Source organism: Orycteropus afer, unplaced genomic scaffold, assembly GCF_000298275.1.
Source record: "Orycteropus afer afer isolate SDZICR_OR568_19922 unplaced genomic scaffold, OryAfe1.0 scaffold00083, whole genome shotgun sequence".
NCBI lineage: Eukaryota > Metazoa > Chordata > Mammalia > Tubulidentata > Orycteropodidae > Orycteropus > Orycteropus afer.
The window spans coordinates 6,431,488-6,449,431 of record NW_006921670.1 but is presented as its reverse complement, the minus strand read 5'-3'; the positions used below and the strand labels follow the sequence as shown (position 1 = coordinate 6,449,431).

The window sequence follows — 17,944 nt, the reverse complement described above, 5'->3', positions numbered from 1 at the left end:
AAACAAATAAACTAAACCCACTGCCACTGAGTGACTAACAGCACCTTACAGGGCAGAATACAACTGCCCCCACACGGCTTCCAAGGCTGTAAATCTTTAACATCGCCTGGAGGGTCTGAACCACTGACCTTTTGATTAGCATCCAAATGCCTTAACCGCTAAGGTACCAGACCTCCTTGTCTGCTATGGCAAGAATTATAAATAAAAGCAGATCTGGGCCATTTCTGAAGCCTACTGTTGGGGGCACTAAGGGCGAGGCCAAGAAGACCTGGTGTCCAGCCATCCCAGTGAAACTCAAATTCCAATTCTGAGGCAGGGACATTTGAAACTCAGATGCCAGGCCCCTTTGAGAAGCTGATGAAGGCCACAGACGCCCTACTCAGAAACAATCCCACATGCCGAACTTTCCACACACCTCCAGTGGCTTCTCAGAGCCTCTGAAGCCAGCTGGCAGGCAGGTCGCGGGGAACAGGGCTCACTCAGGGGTACCCTGGGGAGGAGCATGTTGCAGGACTGTGCTGACCCCACACCCAGCCCTGCTGGCTCACCTGCCCGGCCGGTCTTGTTCAGGTATTTCTTCATCCTGTGGTTGTAAGGGAACACTGAGGTAGTGGCCCCGATTTCTGCACCCATATTGCAGATTGTTGCCATGCCTACAGGAAACAGAGCCCAGGAGGCTGGATGAGCAGTTGGGCACGGGACCTCGGGCCTGAGGGGTGTGCACACTCACAGGGCCACCTCACAGCAGAGAACCCTCATCCCAGAGGCCCAGGGCTAAGGCCGATGCCAGTGAGGGGAGGCCACAGGAGCCAGAAATCAGGGTCTGGGCTCTCAGAGTGGCCGCTGGGCAGAATGCAGGGAACACTTGAGCTGGGCCTGGCCGTCCTGCTCAACAGACTGGACAGCCACCAGGTGACCTGACAGACACTGCCCAGTTGCTAACTGTGCCCATTGTGCATGTGAGGGGCCTGGCTCACACAAGTTCAAGGTCATGCCACAAAGCAAATGCAGGTGTGGGCGTTCGTGTCTAGTCTGCCTGGCTCAGATCCAGGCCTCCCCCTTCCAGCCACACAAAGGTGCTACATGGGCACTGTTCTGGGTCTCAGATTCTTGGCAGGAAGCTTGGATAACATCCACTATCTGAGTCACAGAGCACCACACAGGACAGGTGAGGGTGACAGACATCCTGACTGCCCTCAGGACAGTGCCACACATGGCTTCTGGAACACAGGTGTGGGCTTGCTATCATCTTCCTCACTGTGTCACTGTCCAATGGCAGAGAGGGCTACCTGTGAGAGTAAGGCCCCACCCCTCGGGGGTGGGTGTGTTTACAAGAGCCAGAGGGACAGCAGCTCTGTGGGGCTGGGGGGGTCTGGGCCAGATCACCTCCAAGGCTTGTTCCTTGGCTCTGGATGTCTGAGGGCCCAGACAGCAATGCCCGGCCTCTCGGAGTGATGGGAGAAAGAGGCTGGCTCCTCCCTGGTCACGGAGCCTAACTGGTCTCTATAATCTCTCCTCCAAGAGAATGAGCAAGGCTCAAACTCCAGCTGGGGGACGCTGTGGGGCTGACTCCCCATTCCCACCACCACCTCTCACTTCGGTCTTTCCTGAGCTCAGGCTGCTGGAGTCTCCTTCTGGATCACCCATGGTAGCTCAGGGCCATGGCCAGGGCCCATCTCCAGGAGTCCTGGCTTGGGCCCTGACTACGTGTGGCCACAGGGAGGTTACTTGCCCTCCTTGAGAGGGTTCTCCTCTCTTCACCTGTTCAAGCAGAGAGCCAGACGGCTCTCTAGATTTGTCTCCAATCTCCCTTCCACCTCTGAATCTATGACTGATTTGTTATGCAGCCAGTGAGTCTAGCCCGGGTCCCCAGACGGGCTGGACAGCTTCCCAGGGAAGGCCGCTCACTGCTCCCCCTGCTCAGCTACAGCCCCCACAGGCCCAGCACACAGAGGACCACAGCCTGCGGCCACTCTCCTCACCGGTGCAGGAGATGGAGTCGACACCAGGCCCGTGGTACTCCACGATGGCCCCCGTGCCCCCTTTCACCGTGAGGATGCCTGCCACCTTCAGGATCACATCTTTAGGGGAGGTCCAGCCAGACAGCGTGCCTGTCAGCTTCACACCAATCACCTGAGAGGAGGGCAGGACAGCAGTTACAGGCCAGGGGCTGGGCCACATTCAGCTGGGAGACAAGGCACCTACTGGTGTCAGTCCCCATTGCAGCCACTTTAACCCTACTTCCCTCCCAAAGACGGCTGAGCCTGCCCCAGGCCCTCATGCCCCACGTGACCCTAGAGCCACTCTGGAAGGCATCCATCCATCCTCACCTTGGGGCACTTTAGCTCCCAGGGGATCCCAGCCATGACGTCCACTGCATCAGCACCCCCGACCCCGATGCAGATGCCCCCCAGGCCTCCCCCGTTGGGGGTGTGGGAGTCGGTGCCGATCAGAAGAACCCCAGGATAGGCGTAGTTTTCCAGAATGATCTGAGAAAGAACCCACAACAGAAACTGAGACGCCCTCAAGAGGAATGGAGGTAGGGCCCACAGGGGTCTGCAAGGCCACCCCCACAGACACAGGGCAGACCCATTTAATATACAGCAGCTCTAGGCCGGGAAGAACCAGAGACTTGGGGGCTGGCAGCCTGAGCTCAGGAACCACTCGGATACTTTTTCCTGACGGCAGGACCTGGGCCTGTTTCTTTGCTCAGCACAGGAAGGACATCTGTTCTACCTCCACCCCAGGACTGAGCTGAGAACCAGCTGAACTGGGATAGAAGATCGTACCCTGTGACGGGCTCAGGGACAAATGTGTCCCACCAAGGGCTGTGACAACACTCCATGTGGCAGCCCGGGAACAGTCTGGGGTGTGCCTGGCTGGCTTCTGAGCTGGGAGAACGACTCTTTCAGAACCTGGCCTCAGCCCCCACCAGGCACCTAAGAAAGTGCAGGGCACTCACTGGGCGCAGGGTGGTCCTGTGGATCGCTGCTGCTGGACTGAAAGGTGACCTGCTCCAGGGCGTCAGGGTCAGAGAAGTGGCAGAGGCCCCTCTGAAGCCACAGCCCTCCCGTTCTCAGGGCCCTGCTCACCCCTCCCCACAGGCCACCTACGACCACAGTAGGACTGAGGAGCAGGAAGGGGCCCAGCTACCCCCCACTGCCAGGCCCTGCCCTCTCTGCCGCCTTGGGGTGTACCCCCCCACTGGCCCAGGACAGTGGAGAGCAGTGCTGGGAAAGGCCAGGCAGGGCTCCACCTGAGCAGTGGGGCAGGGCTCCACCTCACCAGTGAGGGCCTTTTCTGCCCAAGGGGCTGGCATCAACAGGGAGGACCAGTTGTCAGACTGGCAGAAAGTAAGGGGGTAGATCGTGTCCTGCTTTACTTCCTATTTCACAGGAAGGCAGGCTATGCGCCCCCCCCCACATAAGCGGCATGCCTTCTAGCGGGGAAGGCGTTGGCAGTGAGCATTTTCCCCAAAGCCTCTGACAACAAAGGCAAGTAGAAGTACAGGGTCAGCCACCCAAGTGCGACCCTGCCCAGCACCCAGGCCCCTCCGAGGTACTGGACCCTTCTGAAGGCGGTGGACACTCTGAGAGAAGCTCCGGGCCAGGAGGACCGTGCCCGGGCTCCAGCTCAGGCTTCACTGCCTACTCCGGGTTGTGGGACTTTGGGCAAGTGACATTGGCTCTCCAAGCCTCGGCGTCCTCATTTATGAAAGACAGCTCACAACGGTGCCCATCTCACCAGATCACCATGATGACCCGATGACGGCATGTGCATTAAGCACCTAACAGTGCCTGGTACCGAGCAGGATGTCAGTGTTTCCACTGACTTGGTATAATCAGCAAGAGGCTTCACCTGAGATTCTGTTGCTCATCCGGCAGACGGACACACGAGCGTGTGAACAGCTCTAGGAACTGCCGGGAGTGTATAAATGGTGGGCGGGCTCCCTAAAGGTCACAGAAGCCTCTGCGTCTAGCTGAGGTCTCGCTCGGGGGGTGCAAAAAGGTGAAGACCTGGGTCTCTCCCCCAGAAGTGAGCAGCTGCTGGAGAGACCAGGCCGACAACCAGGAAATCGCCCCCCCCAAAAAACCAAACTCAATGCCATCGAGTCGTTTCCGACTCATAGCGACCCCTCCATGGGTTTCTGAGGCAGTATCTCTATGGAAGTAGATTGCCCAGTCTTCCTCCCAAGGAGCGGCTGGTGGGTTTGAACCGCCAGCCTTCTGGTTAGCAGTCAAGTGCCTTAGGCACTATGCCACCACAGCTGCTAGCCACTATCAAACATAGCTCAGCTGAGTCATGTCCCCCGCCTCCCGTGCCTCAGCCATGTGCCAAGATTTCAGACCATTAATTTCTACAGGTCCCTGAGGTCCCATCCAGGAAGACCAGACACAAGGACACAGCATGGGACTTGGTGTAGGCCACACGTGTGCTCCATGCCCGGAAAGGCACAAGGATGGCAGGCAGTGCCATAGGGAGCAGGGTTGTGGCGAGGTCTCTCTGGTCCGCTAGGTGTGGCTGGGAGGATGAGAGGGAGGGGGCACATTTTCGTCTGGGACTAACATCTAGAACATGAAATTGGAAATTCCGCCATCCTCCGCACATACACACTAAGAACCTACTTCACACCGACCCAGCCCTGGGCCCAGAGCCCGCCAGGGAGAAGTGAGCCAGGGGCTCTGTCCCCACAGCACGCACGGTCTGTGGGGAAGCACTGGGTGGGATCGCAAGGTAAAGGGTCCCACAGAGGAGCACACAGGAAAGGGAGCCCCCAGTGCTGGACACAGGGAAGGCCAGCGGCTTCACAGAGGTGACCTGAAAGCTGAGAGGAGGAGGAGGACCTGGCAGGCCAGCCAGGGCCAGGCACTCCGAGTGGAGGGAAAGGGGAGGAAGGCCTGGTTTGGACACAGGAGTCCCCCTGCTACTGGGAGGGCAGAGAAGGTGAAAGTGCAGGCTCACAGGAGCCCTGGGCATTTTTGTTAAAGGGACAGACAAACCAGGCCGTCAGCTTAGCTGTGGCTGGGCAGGTGCACTGCCACCCAAAGCCACTGGAGAGCCTGTCTGTCACCTGCAATGAGGTGGGATGGGACACACTGCAAGCTTTCAGGACACCAGGCCAGGCTGCTCCCAGTGGACTCTCCAGCCCTGCTGCTGAGAGGCTTCCCGGCCCCCGTATGCCGCTGTGGCCCGCCACCCCAGGCAGCCCTTTCGGCAAGGACACAGGTCTGAAAGGGGAGCGCGGTGACCCCTCAGCTCTGGTTTCCGAGTCGGATTACAGCCGGCTCAGCTCATCCCCAAGGAGGCCAGGAAGTGAGGCCGGGGGGGACGGAGGGGGGAGAAGGGGTGCCGAGCAAGGGGCCAGAGACAGGTTTTCATACCTGCACACACACAGACCACAAGAGTAGACTGACACACAGTGGTCCCGAAAGTCCCTGTGATGAAAGCGAAGCACCCACTTATCTCCCCAGAAACACACACACACATACTTACACTCACAGGAGTAACCACCCCTGGGGAGACTCTGGAAGATGGTGCCCCCATCCTAGGGAGCCACAGGGGACCCACGTGCACTTGCAGGGACAGAGCTCACAGCTGGGGGTAGGAAGTACAGTGGTTAGAAGCACTGGCTGTGGGGCCAGCCTGCCTGGTACACGTACAGGCTTGGGTGTCCCCAGGCAGGCAGACTAACTCCTCTGTGCTTGTTTCCTCGCCAGTGAAGTGTGGCCGTTACAGGCCCCTCGCGCACAGCACAGCGGCGAGCACTGAACAGTCAGTTTTTGTAAGTGCTCAGGATGGTGCTAACAGCTGACACGTGCCTGACAGGTGCTCACCAAATGTCAGTGTTGTCACTACTGAAATGAAACAGACAAGCTGAAGGGAAAGAAGATACACTCCACTCCATGCCGTCCTGGAAAAGGCAGAACTACGGAGACGGCACAGAGATCATTGGGTGCCTGAGATTTGACTGGGGGCAGGCGGATGAAAAGGTGGGACCCGGGGCATTTAGGGCAGTGAATCAATGCTGTATGATATGGTAATGATGGACGGGAGATGAGGCACTTGGCCATATCCACAGGCCTGCAGGACACACAGCGTGAACCTTCGCCTGAACCATGGACTTTATTAATAATGCTGCATCACACTGGCTCAGCGGTAACAGGCGAGCCACAGAAGTACGTGACGGAGAAACAGTGTGCGTCGGGGAGGGACGGGGAGAGGCCTATGGGAACTCTGCACTTTCTGCTTAATTTTTCTGTTAATCTAAAACTGCTCTAAAAAATAAAGTCTATTTCAAAAAAATAAAACGAATAAGGGAAGCTGTGGACAAAGCATGCAGGAAGGCAACATTTAGGAAAAAAAGCAAAACAAACATACTGCCTCACAGGCTGCAGGCAGAGCTGCTCAAGCACACACATGTGCTCAGAGGGCATGGGAGAAAAACGCCAGACAGCCAGCTGGCACCTGGGGTGGCAACCAGAGGGGACCATATCATTTTTCACATGGAGGATGAGAACGTAGAACACGACATAAAAAGCCATTAAAAACCACAGCATCCCACACACCGGAATCCAACTCAGACGCAAAGAGAAGGGCAGTCCTGCTGCATGTCCTGACACGGACACACCCTGAAAACACTGTGCTGGGCAGACAGACCAGCTGCAGAAGGACGAGCCGTGCCATCTCGCTCGGGAGAAACAAGCACACACAGAAACCAAAGACTCTGAGCGGGAGGGAGGGAAGGAGGAGCTCTTGTGAGGGGACTGAGTTTATGTTAATGTTGGTGGAGTGACTTGGAAGAAGATACTGATACGAGTCACAATGTGAACGATGTGACCCACACAGCTGACCCTCACATGTGGAAGCGCTGAGACATGTAGGTTTCATTACAGACATTTTCACAATTAAAAAACAATCAGAAAAAAAAAAAAAGGTGGGGACCAGGTTTGCTGGTCTGATAGAGCCTAGTGGAACCACTGAGACTATGGCCCCTAGCTGCCCTTCAGGTCTGGAATTGAACCCACACCTGTGATTTCCAGCCAGACAAAATACAGGCATATGAGTTGAACATTTACCTCAATGTAAGGAGAGAACAATCATGGGAGAAAGAAGGGCTGCTTATGCACAGGGAGACAGCTCAGGGGGCAGGAGTGTATGGAGGGATGGACACTGGGAAGAGGTAACTATAGGGAGGAAATGGGAGGGGAGCTGTTGCATTGTGGTAAACTGTGGTCAATGACATGAGACAAAGTATATGTGAACTGCTGTATGGAAAGTGAATTTGCTCTGTAAATCTTCACCCAAATCACAATAAAAAACAAAACAATCAGAAGGGAGCCTAAGGGCTGGCTGACCCAATCATCGCCCCCTCCTGCCTCTCTGAGCCTTGAGCAGCCCTCCTCTGGGGGCAGAAGGGCAGAGGGAGGGGCTCTCTGGTTGCCTAGCTGCAGCCTGGGCCCCACCCCATGGAAAGAAGGCCACCCACTTTACCTGGTGAATGATTCCTGATCCAGGCCTCCAGAAGCCCACGCCATACTTGGCACCTGCAGTTGCCAGGAAATTATACACTTCCTGATTTATTTCCTATTGAGACAATCAATAATGACAACATCAGGACCTGGTTGCATCTGGGATGACCCTTGTTCATGCACGCCCCCCTTCTGCCACCTCCCCAATGGCACTGGCACTGAGGACAGGCCCTCTCCTCGTGAACTTTGAAAAATAATTCCAAAGGCCTTGGCAGTCAGCCCACCATCTGCCAGAAGAGGAGAAAAACAAGATAGCAGGGACAGCCCATCTCTGGACACCTCATGGGGAAGTGCCACTCCCCGCCCTGGGCGTCCAGTCCCAGCTTCCATATGTATTTATGGAAGGAGCTGAGCCAAATAACAAGGTCAGCAGGGGAGGTGCACACAGGACTGACTGCTGGGGGCAGTTAAAGGGAAGCAGTGGGCCAGAGGAGACACCCGGGTACCACCAGGGCTCTCCTGCTTTTTGGCTTCCCATCTGAGCCTCAGATCTCATAACTGTGATGTTTACAGAATGTCCACTCAGAAGCTGGCATCATGAGAAACATCCTCACAAGGCACCCCCCCTCTACGGATGGGAATTAGAGGCTCTGAGAAGAGCTGGCAGGGGCAGAGGTCACAGGAGCCGGGGGCTGACACGAGGCCTGCCTGCTCCCCAAGCCTGAGAACTATGTTGTAAAAGAAAGCAGACCTCCCTCCCTTGTGGGGAGGAGGAAGACAGCACCTGGCCCAGGGTCTGGCACGTGGCAGAGGGCAGAGGCTCGGCACTCAGTCACATGCTCCGTGAGCCCCCATGAAAGACTGCCCAATGGTCCACTGCTTCAAATGGTGGTTTCCACAAAACAGAACACACTGATGGGTGAGCTGCGCCCGTTCCACCATCTGCCTGTAACCCGGAGGCAGCTTCAGGGAGCGGGAAGGGCCACCCGGCACCACTGACCTGAGGTCCCTGGACACATGTCCCTGGACAAGCGTGACCCCAGTGATAAGAGGAAAGGGCACTGGAAAGAGACTTGCCAGCATCAGGGCTCAGAGAGCTGTGACCCCAGCAGAGAGGAGGCTCACCGTCAGCTCCCCTGACATGACACCCTCAAAAAGCCACTCAGCCCTCCACCCAAATCCAGGCTCACTGCACACCCTCCTGCGAAGCCATGTGGGTCCTCCAAGGAAAAGAATGGCAGACAAAAAATGAGGGGCCTTGATCATTCAGCCCAGCTCGTCTCACAAGCCCGTTCACAAGGAAGCTGAGACTCAGAGACCAGGCCGAGAAGACTGGCACACGGAGAAGGGCAGTGCTGTTCCAAGAGAACACGCCGGCTCGTTCAGTTACAAATCGCTCACTTGTGAAATCAGCACCGAGGGCCGGGGACACGCGTATACCTGTGTCTGCGGGTGTGGGGAAAAGGATCGGTCCCAAGCAGTGCAGTGGTCTCCCCTGGGACTCAGCATGGACCACTCTCTGGCACTGTGTGCTTCTCTGGGCCCCAGCCAGGGGCTCTTTTATAGACTGGTATGAGTCTGACCACACCCCTCCCCTACTTAAGCCCCTCAATGACTCCTAGGTGTCCACAGCCCTTAGCAGAGCCCTGGAGGGCCTGCTTCAGCCCCTCACAGAACCTTCTCTCACACACATGAGTTCCAGCTCCTGAGCTGGCCCCCTTCCAATGCCACAAGGGCACCAAGTCTCTTCCCACCTTGAGGTCTTGGCACCAGCTGTTGTGTCTAGAATGTTCCTACCTCAGTTAAAGCTTACTTATTAGTTCAGGTCTCAGCTTACATGTCACATCTTCAAAGAGGCCTTCCCTCTTCCCCCAAATCAAAATCATGCCTCCTTGTTATACACAAGAAGCTCTGGTGGTACAGTGGTTAAACATTTGACTGCTAACCAAAAGGTCAGCAGTTTGAAGCCACCAGCTGCTCTGCAGGAGAACGATGAGGCCATCTGTTTCCTTTAAGGTTGCCAGCCTTGGAAACCCTATGGGGCAGTTCCCCTCTGTCCTACAGGGCCACCATGAGTCGGAATCAACGGCAGTGGGTGTGTCATGTTCTCAGAGCCCTGAGCTCACCTTTCGTAGTGCGTGTCCACACTTGCACTGGTTTACTGGTGAGTGATCAGCATCTGCCCCCACTAGACTCTGAAATCCACAGAGGCAGAGAGCCTGTTTTTTTACCCTGGGACTGTGCCCAGTGCAAAATAAATATGTGCGTAAATGACAATGACTCTCCTTCCAGAAGGGAGTGACTGACTGTAGACCCTGACCCATAAAGCAAGGGGAGGGTCAGCTCTAGAAGGGCCCTGCTGTAGGCAGTCGTTCCCATTGCTGCAGGGACTCAGGCTCCTGGTCACGCCTAGGTCCCAGCACCGCAGGGGCCCCTGTAACGTCACTAGCACCACTGCTGCTAACATGGATATATGAGCAGGCAGCCTCTCCTCTCACTGCACAACCAGGAAGCTGTTGGGGGTGGAAAGGGGGGTGCGGCTCTGATGAGAATGCTGCCCCGAGTGTTTCCCAGGGGTCTAGGCAGCTCTCTGCACTGGGCTGACCCTGGGAGCCACCTTCAATCACAGGCCCTGCTCTGTGCCAGGACAGGCAGTGGCGCTGCCAGCATTCAACTCCTGCCAATGTCCCCCAGCGAGGGGTGCCCACTGTCACCGGGGAGGGCAAGGGGGAGCCTGGGGCTGCCAGAGACCTGCTGCCAAGAGGCAACACACACAAAGGTAGCACAGAGGCTGAGCTGTGAGCAGGGATTTGGTCTCGTAAAGAAGGTGGGAGAATTCAGGGAAAAACACCTCCAGGGCGGCCTAGGGCCCCTTCGATCTAGTTGAGCAAACTCATCAAAGAAAGTCCCAGAGAAGGTCAGTTAGCAAGAGGGCACTGGGATTTGGGGCCAGGGTGAAGCCCTAGCCATGCCCGTGTAGTTGTGTAACTCGATGGCAGGGTGCCCGGCCACCTTAAATTCACAAACGGTGACCCTATCCTATCCGGCCCACCTCCATGACAGGGTGCTCGGGAGATCGGATGAGAGTGTGAGCGTGCGCACTGACATGCACAGCTCTGGGCCAAGAGGGAACTTCAACCACTGCTCAGAGTGGCTGGCAAAATGCATCATCCCCCCAACATAGTAGAAATATCTTTAATGTGGTGAGACTAGAATGGGCTATTCTCTTAATGCTTGCTCTGTACTTTCTATGTCTTCTCAATGAGCAAATGTATTTGTAGAATTAGAAAAGGACAAAAGCCATGTTTTAAAAAAACTAACCAAAGCGCTTGTTGGCATGTAGAGAGGATGCCTTGGGACGCCCTTGAGTGAGGGCCTGCCCTCTCCTCCCAGATCATGCTTCCCACCAACTCACCTTGGCGCGACGCAAATCCTTCTCACCCCCGACCTGGGCCTCGATCAGGTGGTCACAGTGGATGGTGGATGGCACAGCCACCTTGGGCAGCCCGCTGCTGATAAACTGCAGCATGGCCATCTGGGCCGTGGCGTCCTGCATGGCCACACGGTCTGGCCGCAGCCGCAGGTACGTCTTGCCCCGCTCAATCTCCTGGTTGGCCGGGTCATCCAGGTGGCCATACACGATCTTCTCTGACAGGGTCAGCGGCCGGTTCAGTCTGGGGGGAAAGAGAGGGGTTGGTACCAGCCACACAGCCCCTGCAGCCCACAGCCACTCCAACTTTGTCCACAGGGCAACCTTGTGCTTCTAAGTGGTGAGGACAGTTGGTCCTGGTCACTTCAGTACACCTAGCATGCAGCAGTGCCTGGCACTCACTGGGTGCTCTAAAATGAAGTGACCAATAAGTGAATGACAACAGCACAAGCGATAGCAGGGATCTTTTTTCCTAAAGATACTCATTTTCCAGCATATTAATTGTTATTATCTGATGAACATCTGTTACGTGTATATCTATCATTTAATCCTCATTGTCTCCTTGTCATTGAATAAAATAACCAACAGGAAATGGAGGCTCAGTGGAGTGATGTCACCAGCTCGAGTCCACAGTTAAGAGTCTCACCTTGGAGCCTCTACTTCTGTCCACCGTCATCTCCCCTGTATGCTCAGCCCTGCTAGGGTACAGACGACTGATACCAGCCCCTCACCCATCCTCCTCCACAGCCCTCCAGCTCAACTGCTGGACAACTCAGTGCCACCCTATGAAGTGGAACCTGGCAAAGCTAAAAGCTCTCCCCACATCCCACTGTGTTTCTCGCCCCAAGAAGACTGAGGTGACTGTTAGCTCTCCAGAAAAGATACTCAGTCACCTCCTCGAACTCTAGACCCCACTGCCCTGGAGGTCCTGCCCCTCCCTTCCTCATCAGAGTCAAAATGCCTGGCCCATGGCGGGGACAGCCCTTGCTAAGACTCAGCCACCTTCTCTGTACTGGACTCGCCCTGTGCTACTCGGGATCAGCCTCCCACCCATCTAGACTGAGCTCAGGGCAGGGTGACTCTCCACGACTCAGTTACCTTACAGCTCCCTGCTGCCACCCCTACTCGGCAGAGCAGCACCCCCCCCCCCACATGTCACGGGATCGCCTTTCTCCATTTCAAAGCTTCAAACTGAGACCTCCTGGGAAGGAGTTGAGTCCCCCCGCCACTGAACGGGCCATGCCCTAATGTTCAAGGCCAAGAAGAAAAATGTCTCAGGGAGCGCTGGCTTAGACCTGCTCCTTTCACTAAAGCCTATGGGTAGCCAGGTAAGTGTCCTTTTCAGGAAGCTTGGCTGACTTAGCTCTAAAATCCAAGTTTGAGTGTATGGAGGGATGGACACTGGGAAGAGGTAACAATGGGGAGGAAGTGGGAGGGGAGCTGTTGCATTGTGGTAAACTGTGGTCAATGACATGAGACAAAGTATATGTGAACTGCTGTATGGAAAGTGAATTTCCTCTGTAAATCTTCACCCAAGTCACAATTAAAAAAAAAAAAAAAAATCCAAGTTTGAACTAGACCAAGATCATAGCTAACATTTATAGGATGCTTAAACACACACACACATACACACACACACACACACTCAAAACCAGCTTATTGCTAACCAGAAGGCTGGCGGTTCAAACTCACCAGCCACTCCTTGGAAGGAAGATGGGGGCAATCTATTTCTGTAGAGATACCACCTCGGAAACCCAAGGAGGGGTCGCTATGAGTCAGATCCGGCTCGAAGGAAGTGAGTTTGGTTTTTTTGGTTTATTGAGGTATAATGAATTGGGATACAATGAACTGCACACATGTAAGGTGCATAATTTTTAAGTATTAACACATGTACACACCTGTGACTTCATCACACAATCAAGATGGGAAATATCCATCCTCCCCCAGGCGCCCTGTGCCCCTCTTGAATCCCGCCCTCCTGGCCCCTACCCCAAGTGCCCACTGATCGCCTTTCCATCACTGCAGATTCGTTTCATAGCGCCGACTTGAGGTGAAGCACCTCATGAAGCAGGTGAGTGGCAGAGCCGGAAGGCAGGGACCTGGGAGGGTGGCCCACACCGTCTCCCAAGAACATGAGAGAAGGCAGGACAGGCGCAGCCTGTAGTGAGTGTTCCATCATCTCTGTCATCGTCAGTACCAGCACAACTCGCTGGGAAAGCAGAGACTTCTTTCCGCCCCCAGCTTTACCCAATCCCGTGGGAGCAAGAGTCCCTAAGGCACTGGGTCTGCAGGCACCAGCAGGTCAACAGGCAATTTGGAAAACACCTACAGCTCTGAACTCTGGGAACCCTGAATCAAAACGTCCTTGACCTTAATACTGTGTTCAGTGCCTCTGCTCTACCTCCTAGTTCACTGCGTAGCAGCTGGGGTCTCAGGAGTTTGCAAGCGGTCATCACAGGTAAAGAACTGGTCTCTCTTCACCTGAAGCAGAGGAAGAGAGAGTCAGGACAGGAAGAAATGGAATGTGTGGCTAACTGCCTCCATGAAAAACCACCCCCTGGTGGGAATGTATGGGAGGGAAGGACACAGGGAAGAGGTAACTACGGGGAGGAAGTGGGAAGAAAGCTGTTACATCGTGGGGAATTGCAGTCAATGTCATGAAACAAAATGTGTATCAACTGCCATATGGAAAATGAATCTGCTCTGTCAACTTTCACTGAAATACAATAAAAATTGAAAAAAAAAAAACCCATAGCCTTTGCCATGAGGCCAGAAGAACTGGATAGGATCCACTACCATTACTGAACATTTTGGTCAAAGATTCTATAAAAGAACTTTGATCAAAAGGGGGACGACGTAGAATAGAACGTAAAATTCTTAGGGAATCCAGATTTTCTGGAGCCATGGAGGCTGGATGGACCCCGGAAACTACTGCCTTGAGAAAATTTTTAAATCAAAAATATCCCCTGAAGTTTTCGTAAAACTAAACCATCATTGGAGATCAATTAGTAAAGTCAGCCTTGGGCACTGTGCCCTTTTAAGATCTATCTATACAGGACCAAAGTAAAAACAGCAACTCAAAATATGAGACAAGCTTAAGGGGGAGTCAGTTTATGCTAATGGAAGGGGAAGAGCTCAGAAAAGGAGGGTGAGAATGGTCGTCTAGCTCCAGGAATGCCACTGATGTCGCGGAGTCGTGCAGGTCGTCACTGCTGAATTGGTGCCTCTTCTGCTGTTCATATCCTCAATAAAAATACAAAATCTCCCCCCCCCAGCCCGAGCTTTAGCCTGCCCCTTTGGCAGCGGCATCCCCAAGGACTCAAAAACCCAAGACTTGACAGCAATGCCTAAAGCTGTATAAAAAAGCCTGCCCATGACAAAGCCGAGGGACAGGGTCTTCTCCCCATTTCTTTGAGGATTAACAGGATGGCGAGGGGGTCGTTTGCATCTATCTGTCCCTGTTTCACCCAGCCCCCAGGAAGGGAATCCACCCCCCTCCATTACTGATGCAGGATGCAGGCAGCAGCCCCAGCAAGTCCCCGTCCTCCTGAAGCATCTCACCCATTTCATTCTATCATGATCTTTCTAACGTCATTCACTCTCTGCCTTCTTTCTGCATGGAGGGTTCCTCAACCACGGCACTACTACCGTCGTAGGCTGCATCACTCTTTGTTGCAGGTGCTGTCCTGTGTGCACGGCCACACGTTTAGCAGCATCCTTGGCCCCCACCCATTAGATACTAGTCTGTACCCTCCTACCCCCAAGTTAGGACAACCAATGACATCTCCAGACATTGCCAAATGTCCCCTGGGGGTCACAATGGAGCACAGCCCTCCCACCACCAACCAAGTACTACCGCTCTATGACGACAATGAAAACCAACATTCCCTCGGCTGTGTGGTCGTTCGGTGCTGTTAAGTTGATTCCAGCTCACATCGATGGCCCAGAACAGGGCAGGGCAGCCCCACAGGGTCTCTCAGGCCGTAATCTTTGCAGGGACAGATAGTCGGGTCTTCTCTCCCGTGCAGCAGCTTCAAACGGCTGACCTATTGGTTAACAGCCGAATGTGTACCTACTGCGCTCCTTCCCTTGACATTAAGAAAAACAAATCCCACTGCCGCCGAGTCGATTCTAACTCAGAGAACCCCTAAGGTTTCCAAAGCTGTAAATCTTTCTCATGTTCTTCCCATGGAGCAGCTCATGGGTTTGAACTGCTGACCTTCTGGTTAGCAGCCAAATGCCTGACCCACCGCACTACCAGAGCTCCTTCCCCTTGACTATACCAATCTGGAAATGCTAAATTACTTGACCCTCTGGTTAATAAGGGTTTAGAATAGACAGAAAATTTTTTGTTTAATTTTTACTAATAAAATTAATACCTAAAAAACTCCTACCATCTTAAAGAGCAGGTTTCTGTTTTATTTATTTTGTAAAAAAAAAAAAAAAGACTAAATTGCATATACTACTTCTTGCCAAGTTATCTCAAAGCCAGTCTCCTTCCGTGTGTGATGACATGCAGGGCAGACACTCTACAGACGGAAGGAAAGGCCACCATTTCCCAGTAAGCTATGGTCTGAGAGCTCCAGGACTAAATAAAATGTCTCCTGGGGAAAAGCATTTGAGCAAAGTCTTGTGTTGATGGGGACAGTGGTTCCCATCCCTGACCGCACATTAGAATCAGCTGGAAATCGTGAAAATTACCAATGCCTGGGTCCCATCCTCCAGGGAATTCTGGTAGCACAGTGGTTAAAGTATTCAGCTGCTAATCAAAAGGTTGGTGGTTCAAACCCACCAGCTACTCCACAGGGAGAAAGATGAGGCAGTCGGCTTCGGTAAAGATTCACAGCCTTGGAAACCCAGTGGGGCAGTTCTACTTTGTGCTAGAGGGTTGCTATGAGTTGGAACCAATTCGATGGCAGTAGGATTGGTTTGGGTTTGGGTCCACCACCAGAGACTCTGATTTAATCTGTCTGGAGTACAGCCTGGTATGGGAACTTTTAAAAACTTTCCAGATGATTCCAATTTGCAACAAAGATTAAGAACCACTGCTCCAGCCACTGCTCCTCAAACTGTGATGAGCACACAAATCCCTGGGATCCTATTCAACTATAGATTCTGCCTCAGTGGCCTTGGGGTGGGGCCTGAGCTTTGCATTTCCAACTCCCATGACGCCGAAGCTGCTGGTCCACAGACTAACCACTTGCACCAGAACCTCTGGGAATGGAGCCCAGGGGCCGTTTTCAAAGCTTCCCAGCTGACTTGGAAGTGCTGCCCAGATGAAAACCACCGGATGACTAGCACACACACTGGCAGGCACTGGGCCTGAGCACGGGCTCAGCCACGTGGTACATGGGTGACCCTGCACAGGGGTTTTCCCCATTCTGATCTACAAAATGGGGAGGGGGTGTCACCACAACCTACACGGGTGGTGGTGAAGAAGAGAAATACTGTATGTGAGATGTGCAGGCCAGAGCAGACACTCAGGTGGCTACTCTTGTCACTGCCGTCCTTGACTAATGGTCAACAACACCTCACTGTAAGCAGGACATGCCATGTGGGAGGACTGTTAAGATCAGCTGACGAGAGCCCTTTCCCTGAAAACTGAGGTGAGCAGTAGATCAGTGGTTATCCAGGGCTGGGAGCACTGGGGTAAACAGCAGGGCCTTCCATGGGTGTAGTTTCTTTACAGTGTGATGAGAATGTTCTACAACTGATGGGAAGTGATGCACACACAATCCTGAGAATATACCAAAAACCAGTGAATTGTGCACTTTAAAAGGGTGGATTTTATGGTATATGAATTATGGCGTAATAAAGTTATTTAAAACAACAACAACACTGAAGTGAGGATATCAGTAACGAGAAAGCAAAGTGGCACAGATAGGGGTGTGGGACAGAGGCTAGAGAACCCTGGCCGAGGGCAGAGAGAGCACACCCCACCATCCACCCCGTGGCCTTGAGCAAGTTGCTTCCCCACCTGGGCATGATACTTGGCTGTAAACAGGTACAGACTTTATCTTCTGCAACAGCCCTGCCTGCCGCAGGTCACGGTCCAGGAGCAGGGCTGGCCGGCGAGCGCTCTCTCCACAGTGCCCTACCCTCCTCCCGTGGAGGCCAGCATCTGGCCCAGGACCTCCCAGGAGGTGCTCACTGAGTGTTGAGGAAATGAAAGTACAGTGGGCAAAGAGGACCACCATTTTACCCACTGAGGAAAATGGGGCCCAGAAGTCCAGGTCTAACCTCAGCTTTCTCCCCAGGCTCAGGCCTGGGAGCTCTCCTCTGTGCCTACGCACTGAGGCACCGTAACGCTTCTCCAGCTGCTGGACCTGGCGGCTCCACCGGCCCGGGGTTAGCAGCCTATCCCAGAAGACTGGCTACGAGGCTCAGGCCACAGCACCGTGGGGCAGCTGAGACCTTCCCTGTGGCTCACATCCCTGGCTTCCTGATGACATGACTCTTCCCAGGCAGAGGCCAGAAGTCCCACCACAGATCTGGAATACCTTTCCTTAGCAGGAACCTTCACGTCCTAAGTGCCTTGATTGTGTCCCCATCATCACCCACCTCCCACCATCACTTCCTGTGCTGCCAAGGGGCAGCAGAAGCACCCTTCATGTCACCACAAGCTGCAGCCTTACCGTTTGCGAACAATGTTAATGTTCTTCTCTAGCAGGTCATAGCGGATATACTCGTTGGGCTCAAAGTGGCTCATGGCCACCTTGGCCCGTTGGCACAGGACTGAGGCCACATGGTACTGCCGCACACCCAGGGCTTTCTGCAAGAAGACAGACAAGAGCAACTGTCAGTGCAGTACTCAATTGTCCACCCGAGAACGGCTCAGTGTGGTGAAAGCAAGCGAGGAAGTGAGGTGTCAAGAGCTGTTCAGGGACTGCAGCCTCAGTTCTTCACCTGAATCACAGTGATGAGACAGCTGCCACCAGGAACCGCCTGGGGTAGCAAACAGTGCAATGGACTCACAGTCAGAATCAGTGAGGCAATTAAGTAAATCGCCCATCCCTGAAAACTGAGGTGAGCAGTAGATCAGTGG

At 54.0% G+C, this 17,944-nt stretch overlaps 1 protein-coding gene across 1 annotated transcript in view; it reads right to left on the bottom strand.

Moving 5' to 3' along the window:
• Positions 1-17,944, bottom strand: part of ACO2 (aconitase 2) — a 70,709-nt gene that overhangs the window by 11,411 nt on the left and 41,354 nt on the right. The window contains exons 2-7 of the mRNA XM_042781066.1: positions 17,535-17,695; positions 10,885-11,143; positions 7,492-7,584; positions 2,331-2,489; positions 1,983-2,133; positions 549-653 (exon numbers count right to left, since the gene is read on the bottom strand). Of these exons, the coding sequence (XP_042637000.1) occupies positions 549-653; positions 1,983-2,133; positions 2,331-2,489; positions 7,492-7,584; positions 10,885-11,143; positions 17,535-17,695 (928 nt within the window). The remainder of the gene's footprint in view (positions 1-548; positions 654-1,982; positions 2,134-2,330; positions 2,490-7,491; positions 7,585-10,884; positions 11,144-17,534; positions 17,696-17,944) is intronic.